The sequence below is a fragment of the Pleurodeles waltl genome, chromosome 10 (genome assembly GCF_031143425.1).
Source record: "Pleurodeles waltl isolate 20211129_DDA chromosome 10, aPleWal1.hap1.20221129, whole genome shotgun sequence".
NCBI lineage: Eukaryota > Metazoa > Chordata > Amphibia > Caudata > Salamandridae > Pleurodeles > Pleurodeles waltl.
In genome coordinates this window covers 745,268,729-745,285,103 of record NC_090449.1, presented here as the reverse complement: position 1 = coordinate 745,285,103, position 16,375 = coordinate 745,268,729, and the positions used below count along the sequence as shown (strand labels likewise).

At 43.4% G+C, this 16,375-nt stretch overlaps 1 protein-coding gene across 2 annotated transcripts in view; it reads right to left on the bottom strand.

The window, feature by feature from the left end:
- ODAD2 (outer dynein arm docking complex subunit 2) overlaps positions 1-16,375 on the bottom strand; it is an 827,935-nt gene that overhangs the window by 620,197 nt on the left and 191,363 nt on the right. For both annotated transcript variants that reach the window (XM_069211313.1, XM_069211314.1), the window contains exons 6-7: positions 7,449-7,585; positions 480-596 (exon numbers count right to left, since the gene is read on the bottom strand). In XM_069211313.1, the coding sequence (XP_069067414.1) occupies positions 480-596; positions 7,449-7,585 (254 nt within the window). The remainder of the gene's footprint in view (positions 1-479; positions 597-7,448; positions 7,586-16,375) is intronic.

Below are 16,375 nucleotides of genomic sequence, written 5' to 3'. Positions count from 1 at the left end.
TTATGAAGTATGGCATGCACATATTTTTGCATGCAAGTAAGTTATGCAGGTTTCACCATCACACCAATAGGATACCACTGCTGCCTGTCTAGCGGTAACCAAGTGATTTTAGTGCAGTCCAGAATGATTCAGTATTTCGTGATACTAGACGCTGCTGTTTTAAAAATGATGATTGCGAAGTAATAAACAGCCCGTTTATAATAACTGGTTAAATGAAACCCATTGGGTGGCGTTGATGGAAATGATAGCAGTAACGACATTTGAAGTTAAAAAAGCATCTTTTGAAAAGATAAACAGTACGGACCTATTTACATATTCCATTGTGTAATACGTTTAGCAGTACTGCAGAACTACAATAATACAACAACATGGGCAATATTTATTTACAATTTCTATTGGAAGTAAACTACTTTGATACAAACAATTTTATTTATTTTATCACATGTAACTCATGTAAAGTACAGAAAACAATAACGTACCTGCTCTGCGAGATTCTTTGCGAATATCGGTGATTTTTCTTTTAGCAATGTCATCAGATCTTTATAAATGTCACTTTTTCTTTCATAGTTCATATCATCTCTGTCCTTCTGGCGCCCCTTTAAACCAATATTTTTAAATGATTATATATATATACATATATATATAAATATTGTTATCATCTTATATATGAGGAAGTGGTAAAATGCAATTACATTATTACTATTCAGGGCTCTGAAGACAGTAGAACTGGCTTTACCTCGCCGACTCTAAGTCACCCACTTCGCCCAAGTTTTATTAAAGAGCTCTTTAATGATCCAGGCTTTCAGGGCAACACTGTTCATTCCATGACCAATTTGTCTAAATTAATTTGAGCAGAAAAAACGAGAATCGCTAAATAAAAACGCAGCGCCCCAGTGACATCAGAAGAACGGAAAATATACCGAAAATTAGAAAGGATGCTGAAGAAGGAAATCTAATTTAAAAAAAAACTTGCCATTTCTTTAAAGCAGATACAAACAGCAGCCTGGCAAAGGTTCGAATGTCCTAATTGTGGTTCTGTTAATTTAAAATACGCTTAGATAAATACAAAACGTAATTTAAAACCAACACTGCAGTAAGAAATATTTACTTTGATGCAATGGAAAACAAGAAGACAGAGCGAAATACAGCACGAGAGGCATAGGCAGTGGAAATCGGTACTCTGGCCTCCTACTTTTAAAAAGCCAGCATTTTTCACGTCATGCATTGCAGTAGCTCAGAGCTTTAGGAAGGGTTGGAAAGAATCCTCTCTTTTTAAACCTTTTGCCACCCTAAATCTGTCACTGCTGTGGCATACTGCACCCCATGACGGAAGCCCCAAGCATAAAACGCCTGTGTAGAACATAGTAATCTATGACTTATTTGTGGTTCTCTAGATATATTTTCATAGCACCTGTTTCAACACTGTACACACCTCACTAATAAACTGCTTTTATTAAGTTTGCTCCATATTGCTTGAGATTCCAGGGAGAGAGATTTATTAGTCTGGTGTCGTCTTGTTTCTTTTGACAGTACATAGTGGTGATAGTCTGTCTCCTTTTGGACCGGATGCCTTGGATAGTCAGCACACAGAGTAGAACTCCACAGCCTGACAGATGTGCAGTTGTGACTATTGTTTGAGCAGAAACATCCCGTTGGGATAACTCTTTCTGTCAGACTAGTTAGAAGGAACCACCGTCACATTGACTGCAGAGCTGATTGAGACAGTTTGTCCTCAGAGGTGCCTCTAACTGAAATCATTGATCCTCCATCTGTTCCTGAATTGGTCTCATAGCTTGGATTCTAGGGGGGAATCGGCATCGCCCACAGGTCCAACCTCCACCTGAACACACACTCCAAAGAATCCACAAACCTGATGGAACACCTCAACTTCAAGCTACACACCAGCCTGACATCCACCATCAGGGGAACCATCATCTACAGCCCCCCAGGACCTCGTAGACCATTCGCCGACTCCATCACGGACTGCATCTCCACACAAGCCATCTCAGCCACCAACTACACCCTGCTGGGAGACCTCATTTACACCTCGAGAATCTACAAGACCCCAACACCGCATCCCTCCTAGACAACCTCCACAACATAGGACTCCAACAGATCGTGACAAAGCCAACACACTCAGCAGGACACACCCTTAATCCCATCTTCACTACAGGAACCTCCGCTACCTTCAGCCACACCACGGAACTCCCATGGACAGATCATAGATGCATCCACTTCACCTTCAACACACCCACCATCACCAGACCCCAACTATTGCATAGAAACTGGACAAGAATAATCGACGATCGGCTCATCGCCGCCCTCGCCGCCCCCACCATCGCACACAACAAGGACCCAAACTGTAGCACGCACCTTCACCCAAATGGATCACCAACTGTGCCAACACCATAGACCCCTCAAAAAGAACAACAGCACCCACGCAAAGAGAGCCAGCTGGTGTACCCCCGAACTCCGAGAATCGAGGCACCGCCGCCTCGAGAAAATCTTGAGAAACACCAAATCCCCAGACGCCAACAGCAACTTCAGGGTTGCCACCACTGCACACCACCAACTCATCAGAATCACCAGAAAGAAAGCTATACAAGACAGAATCACCTCACAAGCACACAACAGCAAGGAACTCTTCAGAATCATCAAGGAGTTTGCTCAACCCAACAGTGGAACAACGGACATCCCACCCTCACAGGACCACTGTGACAGACTCACCACCTACTTCCACCACAAAATCAAGACCATCTACGACAGTTTCAACAAGGACAACCTTCCCGCAGAACCCCCCCCCACCAAATCCTGACACAAACAAACCAACAGACCAACAATCTCCACCTGGACACCCCTCTCCACTGAAAATACGGTGTAAACAATGAAGTCCATACAATCCAGGGCCCCCACGGACCCATGCCCCATCACATCTTCAACAGAGCTGCAGACACCATCGTCCCTAAGCTCTGCCTCAACATCAACTGCTCACTAGCTGCCGCCACCTTCCCTGACGACTGGAAACACGCCGAGATCAACCTCCTCCACAAGAAACACTCAGCAGACTCCACCGACCTCAAAAACTTCAGGCCCATCTCCCTACTTCCATTTTCTGCAAAAGTAATTGAAAAAGCAGTCAACAGCCAACTCACCATGTTTATAGAAGATCACATCCTCGACATCTCCCAATCCGGATTCAGGTCAAACCACAACACCAAAACAGCCCTCCTGGCCGCAACAGACGACATCCATTCCCTACTGGACAAGGGAGAGACACTGGCAATCAACCTACTAGACCTCTCAGCGGCTTTCGACACTGTCTCCCATCACACCCTGATAAGAAGACTCCACGAAGCCGGCATCAGAGACATGGCCCTCGACTGGATCCAATCCTTCCTCTCTGGCAGAACTCAACGAATGAGAGTCACCCCCTTCCTCGCAGATCCCACACCCACCACCTGCGGAGTGCCCCCGGGATCCTCCCTCAGCCCCACACTGTTCAACGTCTACATGGCCCCCCACCCTCGTCAGAAGCTACGGAATAAACATCATCTCCTATGCGGACGACATCCAACTCATCCTCTCCCTCTCCAATGAACCCGACAAGGCCAGACACAACTTCCACAAAGGCATGGAAGCAGTCGCCAACTGTATGAGAAACAGCTGCCTTCAACTCAACACAAACAAGACAGAAGTACTCATCATGGGCCCTCAACCCAATGCATGGAGCGATTCTGTGTGGCCACCCAACCTAGGAAACCCGCCCACCACCGCCAGCCAAGCCCGCAAACTCTGAATCATCCTGGACCCCGACCTCAGCATGAACCATCAAATCAACTCAGTCACCTTCGCCTCCTACGCAAGACCTTCAAATGGATCCCCCTCGAACATAGAAAGACCATCACACACACCCTCATCACCAGCAAACTGGATAATGGCAATGCACTCTACGCCAGAATCAACAAAAAACTCACCCGCAAATTGAGAAACATCCAAAACGTCGCCACCAGACTGGTCCTCGACCTACCCCGACACTGCCACATCTCGCAACACCTACGTACACTGCACTGGTTCCCCATAGAGAAAACAATAACTTTCAAGATCCTCACCCATGCACACAAAGCCCTCCACAACACCAGACCAGCCTAGCTGAACCAGTGACACAACTTCCAAGTACCCCATAAAGCCCTACGCTCAGGCCAGCTCTCTCTCACAGAAGTACCCCGCATCAGGAAAACCAGAACAGGAGGACTCTCTTCCCCTACCTCGCAGCCATCACCTGAAACGTCCTACCCATCCACATCAGACAAACCACCTCCCTTCTCAGCTTCACAAAGGAACTGAAGACATGGCTTTTCTAAACCACCTCACCGGTATACACTACACTTACCACCAGACGACCCCGGGTGAGTAGGTGCACTTTAAAAACACTGATTGATTGATTGAGCTCCAAAAAGTCTTTGATTAAACTGATCCTAAAGAAGGCTTCTTTAATTGAAGTATTTTTGCAGGCTGTAATTACAAAAGGCATAGGATGATAATGTGCTCTTGCGATGAGAGCGGTCATGTCCATTACTTAGCACAGAATCATTTCAATTTCAGTGCCTATCATGCCTTTGTGGATAGATACTTTGCTTCCTTCAGAACTTCCAAACATCCTGGCTTTATGTTCAAATGTCCATACTGTCTGCTTTCAGGAGCCATGCTGGCAATTCAGGGATGTATAATTTGCATACTGGTTTCGGCCCTGAAGTATGTTTAAAAGATTTGGATGAAACTAGCCTTTTCTGTGATCTGATGGACATCTGAAGCAGGTATGGGTACTATTATTGCCTTGCCTATTCTAATGGCATCCAAACCACCATCCCCTGAGTATTGCATAGTTTCATCAACATAGTAAAAATGAGCAGAACTGGAGGAAAGCCTTCAATCAACTCATCAGCAGGGTACTGCCACTGATCTAGGATCCAGAACTCTGGACGCAAAGTCTCTTTATTTTGTTTTGAGCAATTATGAAGAGGTCCAATGAAGATGCTCCCCACTTTTCAAAGATACTTTGCATGATTTCCTCAACCAGAACCAATTCGTGATTTGCTCATAAACTAGACTGAGAAAGTCTGCATGCTGAGTTACAGTGCCCCAGAAGTGTAGTGACATCAGTCTAAGGCCTTTGGCTATTGCCCACAACCAGATCTTTTGCATTTCTAGCAAGAGCGGTCTCTACCTTGTGCCTCTCTGTTTGTTTAGTGCATGGCAGTGTATTTTTGTGCCATCAAAAATGGAAGGATGTTTTGAGAGCCAGGTGGACCACTTTCAATTCCCTATAATTTATGTGGTAGGAACTCTCTTTGGTTGTCCAACAACCTCGTACTTAAAAATGTCACAGATGTGTTCCCTTTCCCACAAGAGATGCATATGTGACAGATTTCTGAAGCTGTGCTTTCTTTGTTAACCCAATTGTCCTATCTTTGAATGGAAAGATATTCTATGCGTTTCTGTATAGTTCTTGAATGCAGCCTTGTTTTCAGGACAATGTACACACAAGATGCTTTAAAACCTAGAAAGGCAGAGATCTGTTGAGCTGTCAAACTACTGTTGACCAATGGGAGATGGCACTTTTCTCAGCTAGACAATACCATTTCCTCTGCAGAATAAACTTTTCCTTTCGCAGTGTCTATTGTAGTTACTAGATAAGATAATTGTTGCACCAGTATTGAGACTAACTTTTGAATATTGATCTGAAGCTCCAATTTGTTAAGTAACATGGTTGTTCTCTTTCGTCCTTTGGCCAGCTGTGAGCTTTGATTAGCCATTTATCCAGATCAGGGTAGATGAATATTCCTTGTCACAGGTTTTCAGTCACTGTGGCAGTGTATTTGGATACCATGCATGGGGCTGATTTGAGGCCAAATGGTAGTACTTTGTGTGTAAATGTTGAGCTTACACCCTCAAACCTTAGGTACTTCCTGTGGTGCATTATCATGGGAATGTGGAATATACATCTTACAGGTCTATCACACAAATCTTTTAGTTTAAATGTGGATAGATTTGATTGAGAGCCAGCATTTGAAATATTGTTCGTCTGATGTACTTGTTAATAAAATGCAGACCTAGTATCAGACTTTACTCCAACTTCATACCTTACTTTTGAACTAGGAAGTACCTAGAGTAAACTCCATGCCTTTATTTTGAGTTGACACTAGGTTGATTCCACTTTTCTTTAATAGGACAGATGTTTCCTTTGACAATATGGAAATTGTTGCTTGAATAGTGATTTTGAAGGAACTGACAAGCGTAGAGTATCCATGATTCACAATATTTATCACCCACATGTACATTATGATTGATTCCAACACTTCATTGTGTTGAGATACCATTCTGACTACTGTAGTAGCAAATGGAGGGTGGGGTATAAGGCTGTTACAATCTGTTTCCAGAGGAGAGCCTTTTTTCTGAGTTAGAAGGTCTGGAGGGCTTTGATCTAGCCCTGGAAGATTTTTGATGGTAATGGTACCTCTAGCTTTGCTGCTGATGGTATTGTGGCTAGTATGGCCAGCAAGGGGATTCAACCCTCTGAGTGCAGTACTGTTTCCTTTTAGCTTTATACTGTTGCCTGAAAAACATCTTATGTTTCTCCAGGTGTGGAGCCTTTAGGGTTTCAGCATAATGTTTCATTTTAATCATCCTGTCTTGGAAACTCATTATCTACTGCTGGGCATCTGGTTTCAGAGTCATCAAACTAAGCAAAGATTATCTGCGAAGGGAGACTCCAAAACAGGACCCTGTTGCTGCAAGATCTGCCCCGTTCACAGCAGCACAATAATCCGATTTTCCACTAGTTATCCTTCCTTCTCCCCAAAATCCTTCTGTCTGAGGCTTGGTAGATCTTCCAAAAAGTATCTCACCCATCCTAGATTTCTCCATCATTTTTAAAAGTTTTTTTCAAAGTTAATTCAGAGACACGTTGTGAAAGGGCAGCAAAGGAGCTGTAGATGGTATGGAAGATAGGACCCAGGAATACCAGGGTACTTTTTAGGGGAGGTTTTTTGCATGTGTTCGTTATGTTAGTGATGGAAGTAGCTCTGGCAGACAGCTTAGAGTGCTTATCATTTGATACAATGATAAACATGAAATTGCCTTTTCCTCTAATGTTTAAAATCAGATTATGTGCAAGAGAAGAAGGTTCGCACTTGTGTAAGTATGTTTCTTCAAAGAACTTACTGATGAAACAATTAACAGTTTGCCGTCTGAAAAACAATTTTTAGTACTTGTGACTTAATCTAATTTTTGAAGCCATTTTGATGCCATTTTTTCCCCAGGTGATTCCAGTAACACATGTCAAGAAAGAACCCACAGCACCAGTGTTGTTTATAGTACATTTTCATAATACAGTGAAATGTATTATATTTTCAAAAATAATTTATAACCTAATAATATTATATGCATACCCCATTCAAAAATACTCCAGCAGTACTACAAGTGATATATAGAGCATCAGTGTCATGTGGCTTTACCACCAAATAACAAATGTCACCATGAGCTTGTCTCCAGGGAGGAGCACGACATCCATTTGAAAACTCGTATTCTGTAACAAATAAGAAAAAAATACTTTAAACATTTTTTACATGGCACAGGTCAATGCTTGCAACTGATTTAGCCACGTTATGCCCTGTATGGTGTTTAGAGACCAGTGCTAAACTCAATGGGGCAAATTCAAATAAAAAAGAGTAAGTCTGTACCTGTAACTGTACTCTTTAGAATGGGAGCAGAGTTACTATATTTTGGTAAGCACAAACATTTCCTGTAGTATATCTGGAAATCTGACAATGCACATGTCATATTCCCTGTGCACCCTCTTTACATCAATGTGTGAATGTATTTACGATAAAATAACACACTGTGTAAATGAAGTCTGTTGTGCAAATGTACTTTTTCCTTTTCTCTTCACTGAGAATTACTTCTCCCTATAAAGAAACCCCTTCCATCTCCTGCGAGTCTGTAGGAGACCAGTACCCTTCCATCCCTTGAGGGGGATTTACTCTAGCCCTTTAGAGAAGTAAGGGCTACATGTATTAAGATTAGAAATAGCAATTTCCTAATTGTGATTTCCTGCAAATCACAATTAGGAAATCACTATTTCTATTGTATGAAGCTCTTAGGAGTTCCATTTGCGATTCCTAGTGGGTTGCAAATAGACCTACCTCATGAATATTAATGAGGAAGGTTGCAATTTGCGACCCATAAGGACTCTCAACCATCACAGATTTGAAATAAAACAATCTTAAAAAACAAAAACAAAACAAAACGGCCCATATTCCTTAAAGCAAAACAAGATGCATTTAAAAAGCAAAAAAATGTAATTTTGAAGTTTCCTTTTTTTTTTTTTTTTCTTTTTTTTTTTAAGAGTAGGCAGTGGTCTGTGGTGCCTCTCCCTGCTCTTAAAAAATATTTGTTTCTCATTTGCGAATGGGTTACCACCTTCTTCAAGAAGTTGGCAAAATATGAATGTTTTGCGATTCTAATACGGCTACAGAATATTTATACACCCTATTCAGATTCGGTATTTGGAAGGGATGCCCTAAACACGCTCCTTCCAAATACCGAACCCCAAAACTCAAATTGGGATTCAAGTTACAGAATAACAATTTGGGCTTCGTACTTATCAAAAGCCATTTTTGAGGTCCCAATAGGCCCGATTCTATTTGCGACCTCAAAAACGCTTCGTTCATCTAGCCTCATCTTTAACCATTTCCAGAGAGGAAAAGGGTCATATCAAGCTTTGTGAAAACATGCAAGTTCATGGGCGCTCACAAACTTCCAGGGTTAAGAACGTCTTGTTCCTCCCACTTTGTAACCCTTGCATGAGACATGGGGCCAGATGTAGCAAGCCGTTTGCATGTCGCAAACTGCGAAAAACGCAGTTTGCGCCATGCAAACGGCCTCCCGCGATGCTCATTCCCAAATTGCGAGTCGGTACCGACTCGCAATTTGGGAATGCGACTCGCAAATAGGAAGGGGTGTTCCCTTCCTATTTGCAACTCGCATCGCAATTCAGACTTGCTTTGTGACCGCGAATGTGGTCGCAACGCAACTCGCAGTTACCACCAGTGTCACACTGGTGGTAACTCATTCGCAAAAGGGAAGGGCTCCCCATGGACCCCTTCCCCTTTGTGAATGTCGACAAAAATATTTTTTCAGAGCAGGCAGTGGTCCAATGGACCACTGCCTACTCTGAAAAAACGAAAACAAATGGTTTCGTTATTATTTCATTTTGCAACTCGTTTTCCTTTAAGGAAAACAGGCTGCAAAAAGAAAAAAAAAACTTCTTTATTTAAAAAGCAGTCACAGACATGGAGGTCTGCTGACTTCAGCAGACCACCATCCCTGTGAGTGCAGGGACTCGCTATGGGGTCGCAAAAAGAGACCCACCTCTTTAATATTAATGAGGTGGGTCTTTGCGACCCCATAGCGAGTCACAGAAGGTGTCTGAGACACCATTCTGCATATGCTTTTGCGAGTCTGAAATTGCGAGTCGCACCGCAAAAGCATATCTTGCTACATCTGGCCCTTATTTCTGTGCATTTCGCCACACTAGCTGGGGAAAATTCTGCAATAGTAAAACCATTTGCGCCCGCTGAGACTCATTTTGTGAATTCCTGGCAGGCGTAAATGAAGGCATACGTAAATGTAAAAATACATTTGAAGCCAAAACTGCCTTAGTGAGTTGAGTCCAGTGGACTGCTGTTTCCAAAAAAAAAAAAATTGGAATCAACCATCATTCATGAACATCGAAAAAAATGTATCATACGTAAATAAGATACGAAATGCAAACTGCATATGTTATCACTGTGTATGCTAATCCTTTAAAATTATACATTGTTTGTCAGACATCACCATAGCCCAACCATAACAGGACCCACTGGAGGGGAAAATATAATGAGCTTATTGTTAGACACATTTTCTAGGGTATGAGTCATCCTCATGTACCCTATCCGACTTCAACATTCAAAATACAGTTTTGGAACATCAAAGGTATTATCTCATATGCCGAAATGCACTCCTAACTGCGCTCAGCACCTGATTTACTTTTGTTTCTTTTTATTGGACTCCTTTAATCTGTATGCAAATAACACTAGGTTACAGACTTCTGTTTTGATAGCAATTAAGAAAAGATTAATTAATTATAATCCTTGTTCTACACTTAGGTAATCCTTACTAAAGTCATAAACATTACAATACTTTGGTGCTGTGTGATGGGAACACAAAACACTTTGGGTCTGATTTAGAATTCGGCAGACCGGTTGTACAAGTTACTTATCTTCGGTAACAATATATCTGGTAGAGACATATTCTAGTTGCAGATTCCTTACCTTTTGAATTGCCCCAGTTGTCAGACTGGATCTGGTGACTTTTTCTTCGAGCAGTACCTCTGCGCACTGTCAGGTGGCATTGTGTTCGCTGTGATGACGTCGCGGTCATATATAGAAGTAACCCCGGCGGGCTAACGTCAGTTTCTTTTCACGACTTTCCACGCTAGAAGCGCGGAGCCATGAAGAACACTGAACGCCAAAGCTAAGGCATTTTAAGGAAAGTTCCTGCCCTGAGAAATCAGTTCGCAGAGTAGGGAGGATGGGCGGGTCGGTAAGGAATCTGCAACTAGAATATGTCTCTACCACATATATCGTTACCGGAGGTGAGTAACTTGTACATTTGATAGAGACTTCAAGTTGCAGATTCCTTACCTTTTGAATACATACCTGAGCAATCCCATCCCTGGAGGTGGGTTGCGAACCAAGATCACACCAGAAAGTCCTATAGGACCCAACAACCAAAGTAGCCGTCCCTACGGGCCTGACTGTCAGGCAGTAGTGCTTGGTGAAAGTGTGCAGAGATGCCCACATGGCTGCCTGACAGATATCCAGGACTGGAACGCCTCGTACAAATGCTGTGGTAGCTACAGTTGCTCTAGTTGAGTGAGCTTGCAAACCCTCAGGGTTTGCTTCTTTGCCAAAGCGTAACACATTTTGATACATAGGAGGACCCATCGTGAAATGGTTCACTTTTGTACCCCCTTACCTTTCTTCACCCCGCATATTCCACAAAAAGGTGATTGTCCACCCGAAAGTCTTTAGTACGATCAAGGTAGAATGCCAACGTTCTTTTTGAGTCCAGGCGGTGGAGTCTCTCCTCATGTGAGGGATGTGGGGTGGGTAAAAAGTAGGCAAGGTGATGGATTGACCTACATGGAAGGGTGTCACCACTTTAGGGAGAAAAGAAGCCTTAGTGCAGAGTCCAGTTTTTCAGGATGTACTGACAGAAAAGGTGGTTTAGATGACAGAGCATGGAGCTCACTTACCCTGCGAGCAGAGGTAATTGCAACCAAGAAGGCAGTCTTCATGGGCAGCTATGAAGCGGCTCGAATGGAGTGCACATCAGAAATGTGAGGATTAAATGTAAATCCCATTGAGGCATGATAAATGGGATGGGTGGGAAGAGATGTGTGAGGCCTTTGAGAAACATCCCTACAATGGGAGATTTGAATAAAGAAGGTTGGTCAGGTAGTCTCAAGAAGGCAGAGATAGCAGAAAGATAGCCCATGAGGGTGCCCAAGGCAGAGCCCTGTTGGGCAAGAGAGAGAACAAAGAGCAGTACTTCAGAAAGAGGTGCAGAGAGAGGATCAACAGATTTGTTGATACACCATGCCACAAATTTTTTCCAACGACAGGCGTATACCATTTTGGTGGAGGGATACCTGGCTGCCAAGATGACATCACATACTTTGGGTGGAAGGTCAAAAGCCATCAACTGTCGGCGCACAATCTCCACGCAAGGAGGCGGAGAGTGGACAGGTTCTGGTAGATGACCTTGCCCTGCTGCTGCGACAGAAGATCCTCCCGGATGGGCAGTCTGATCGGAGGAGCTAAGGCCATGCTCAAAAGCTCGGAATACCAGACTCTTCGTGCCCAGTCCGGAGCCACCAGAATAACTTGGGCCCGGTCTTTGCCTGATCTTCTTCAGAACTCTGGGCAGAAGTGGTACAGGCGGAAAGGCTTACATGAGGTCTGAGCTCCACGCAAGATGAAAGGCATTGCCGAGCGAGTGCCGCCTTGGAAACTAAAACGCGCAAAACAGCTGATCTCTGTGGAGCCGAAGAGATCTAACCAAGGCTCTCCCCACTTCCCTTGCATCACCTCCGGATGGAGATGCCATTCGTGATCAACTATGCATCTTCTGCTGAGTTCGTCTGCTCTGACGTTCAAGGAACCAGCCAGATGTTGAACCATCAGGGAAATGTCCTGATGTTCCAGCCAAGTCCAGAGACGAGGGGCCTCTTGACAAAGAGTCCACGACCCCACTCTGCCTTGTTTGTTGCAGTACCACATGGCAGTGATGTTGTCTATGAACACTTGCACTGCTTTTCCTTTGAGAGAGGGAAGAAATGCTTTCAATGCTAGTCAAATCGCACAGAGCTCTAGTAGCATGATATGAAGCCCGGATTCCACCAGACAACAGAGGCCTCTGATCTCTGCCTCTCCCACGTTGCCGCCCCATCCCAGGAGTGACGCATCTGTCACTACTGTGAGGTCTGGTTGGGGAAAGGAGAGGGATCTGCCCTTGGCCCAACCTTGATTCGTTAGCCACCACTGAAGATCTTTTGCAGTTCCTTCTAAGATCTGGACTTTTTTGGAGAGTCTCGTCTGATGCTGCGCCCACTGGAACTTCAGGTCCCACTGCAGAGCCCGCATATGCTATCTGTCCTTTTGAACGAGCAGGATGCAGGAGGTCTTGAGGCCCAGCAGCCTCAGAGTCATTCTCACTGAAATATAGGACAGAGGCTGAAACATCGTTATCATAGTCTGAATATCCTGGACTTGCTTTTTGGGAGGATAAGCCCAAAACTGCACTGTGTCCAGAACAGCTCCTATGAAAGGGAGTGTATGAGAAGGAGTCAGGTGTGACTTCGGCAAGACTGGGACCCCTAACCTGCGCAGATGAGCTGCAACCACTACCATCACCTTCGTGAACACCCATGGGGCGCTGGCAAGGCCAAAGGGGAGCACGGTGAACTGGAAGTGCTCATGGCATACCACGAATCTTAGGTAATGTCTGTGGGCCGGCAAGACAGGGATGTGGAATTATGCGACATGCAAGTCCCACAATACCATCCAGTCTCCCGGGTCCAGGGCATATAAGACTGAGAGAGCGTAGATTTATATAACCTATATTAGAGTAGAAAATCTATATTAATGTGTGACAATGCTGCATAGAAAACGACAATAATAGTGACTTTTGCTTAAACGTGCATTTGAATTATGATTATAATGTGTGTGGCAACCAATGTATACGCAAACAAATAAATAGAATCATTAATGCTATGATTATTCGAGTTACATTAATAATTACGATATTGCATTTATATTAAAAAACTTCATAGGCCTTAAGTTAGCGTAAGTTGTAGACTCTGCTGCCTAGCTCTCATATTAAAGCATTTTTCTCTGTTTTTTAGTGTGCTGACTCACAAAGGGCCATGACCCTGCAAATGTTATTTTCTTCCAACTCGGTAGATGCATGTATCTTTTATGATTCCGTTCCCATCCGCATGCCTACTGCTTTAGTATAAATTTTATGTAGTAAATTGAAACAAATGTAGACTAATGAAATGTACAAGGACGTTTAAACCATGGACAAAGGAACTCATGACCCGAGAAGACGTGCCAAAACCGTGAAGAAATCGCCGGATGTGCCCCCTCCGAAGACGTCAATTACGAAGACCTATCAGAGTATTATGAATTATCGTGGGGTGACAATTGGGATTACTTAATGTATAATTTGATAGGTTAAAGATAGTGGGGTATAACAAATGTCCAATAGAATTCTGGGGGAAGGTATTACGAAAAAGGGATAAAAACCCATGTCACAGAAGGGTCGAAGAACTAGGTAGGGAATGCTATTGATTTTATCCAGAAACTCTGTCACTCTGCTTGGTGACTTTGAGACTTAATAAACCATCCTCACCCATAGATTGCCCTTTACACTTCTCCTCCTTATGAGGAAAGTGTCCCCTGTCCTTTAGGCGAGTTTGACTGATGGCGAGTTAACTGATGTCCTGAAGACGAAGACTGAGCTTGTGTGCTGACCCAATCCTTGGAGGTTAATTATGACAATGAAATTTGTAATTTGTCCGTTTGCTTTTCCTTTCTAGGTACCAACTGCTTGTTTTGTTAGAGACCATAGCTAGATGTTTTCCAAATTGGTGTTCTAAATTGTTTTGCATGAAGCCCAACATGCTGATGCTAATCTGTGGATAGGATAGGAGTTCACTTTGACTGAAGCAAATTGACAAATGACTGACATTGTGCTATGCTGAACTGAGACTTATGTGATATTTGTTGTATTCTAATCTATGTTCACACCGTGTTATGTTTTTATGTTTGTGATTCTTACATTAGTGAAATCTTATCACAGTTGCCATATCGTGACTATGCTTTTATGCTTCCTGGTATTAAGATTATCTCTTATGCTCGTAGATTGTAATCAATAGGGAATAAAATTCATTAAATTCTATCAAAAGGTGTGGTTATTCATGGCTGAAAGGTCATGGTTGCGTCGACAATTTGATTAATGACTTTGACCAAAGTAAAGTGCATTGTGGTGGTGAATATTGATGACATTATTGATATATTGCTTGACATATTGATCAGTTATCTCGTCCTAGGGTGTCTCACCACTGGGTCACAAGATTAATTGGCCTAAACGAGTCCTAATGTGTAATAAATTTACATAGAAGGACGCGTTACCAGTTCTGGTAGCAGAGCGACGCTTTGGCCCTTGGGGGCCCTAGGACGGAGAGTCATTGTTTAATTTGTTTTTCTGTGATAATGCAAATTGGAGGTATGATGGGTTTCTAAGTTCACCATGACTTTCCTGGGATCTCGGAGCCTGCCTAAGTGAGTTGGGAATGTTCTTGGCGCCATAATGTGTGTGGTTTAGGGTTTTTGCACTTGCTTAGCTTATGCCGTTTGCAGGTGATTGTGAAAATCTGTGTGCATCTAGGCCAATTGAATGTTAATTTAGTAGGAGTGGGCGTACTCCGCAGTATGAAAGTAGGGAAGTATGCGTACTTCATATGAGTGTGGCGCTTAGTGCTCAGAATTATCCACGTGGTTGGTTGTTTATGTACGGACCTGTCCAAGGTCTAAGACTCCGGAGTATGTTGACAAGTGTAGGAGACACTTGGATTTATGTTGTAATCTGTGCGGTTTAATAGGTCAATCGGGCGTGGTTGACAAATCAAGTTTGAATTGAAATATATGTGTGAAACCTTCGATGGAGATTTGGCAAATTCTAAAGTGCACTAGGACGAGCCATTGACAAGTCGAGAGTAGGGCTTGCGGGTCGAATTCTGCTTGCGTATGCGGGGACTGAGAAGGAGAAAGTAGCGGCTGAGGCTTCAAGTGAAATCTCCGTAAAGTTCTGAAGCGAATGTGTTACCCTTCCTGTAGTAAACCAGCAGATTTGTGTTGTCATTTAAGGTGCTTGCAATAATTGCATTAGTTTGTGTGGGTTCGTGTAGATTCAGTGAGGAGCGGACGAGCCGCAAGACTTTGTCAGCTGCAGTGTGCGTGAGTGTGACGTCAGTGGTGCCGCGCTGAGATAGGTGAGTCGTCGAGAGGGGTCGTGCACAGATTGGCCGCCGTCCGTGAGAGGCAGTAGGTTGAGAAAGGTGGGTGAAGAGTGTGTCCTGGGAAACTAAGTCACTTCTGATTAAAATACAAATAAAATGAATTTTGTCAAAGCATTCAAAAGCGCTCTGAAGGGAGACGTATACATCGTAGCGACTGAGGGGGAGCCTACACCACCTGAGGGTACTCCAGCTTATATAGTTATGGAAGAAAAGGGTGTTGCGCCTTGTTTATGGATGAAACAGTGGCGCAAATTAACAGAGAAAGAGGGATGTTTAGCATTCTCAGAACATGGGACATTCAATACGAGGGTCCTACAAAATTTTAGGTGTATGTTAAGTACACAGAAACCACCTCCAAGGCCAGCACAATACGAGGCTTTAGCGGTTTGGGATCTAATGGCTCTTAAACAGAGGCAAGAAAAGTTTCAGAGAAGACTGAGAAGGGCAGAAAAATCTTATGCAAAGGCTAGATGGGATAACAATAGTAAAATGTGGAGAAGAGGAATTGTCAATGGAATAAAATTGTTTCCAGCAATAGCACAGGGAGAAGAAACACAGGGAAAGTAAGCCTCCTGTAAGACAGATAAGGACTCGAACAATTCTAAAGAGAATAAGAGACCATGGGAAGAGGATGATGATTCAGACGATGAGGAATTTATGGACAGATTATTACATGATCGTCCGCCACCT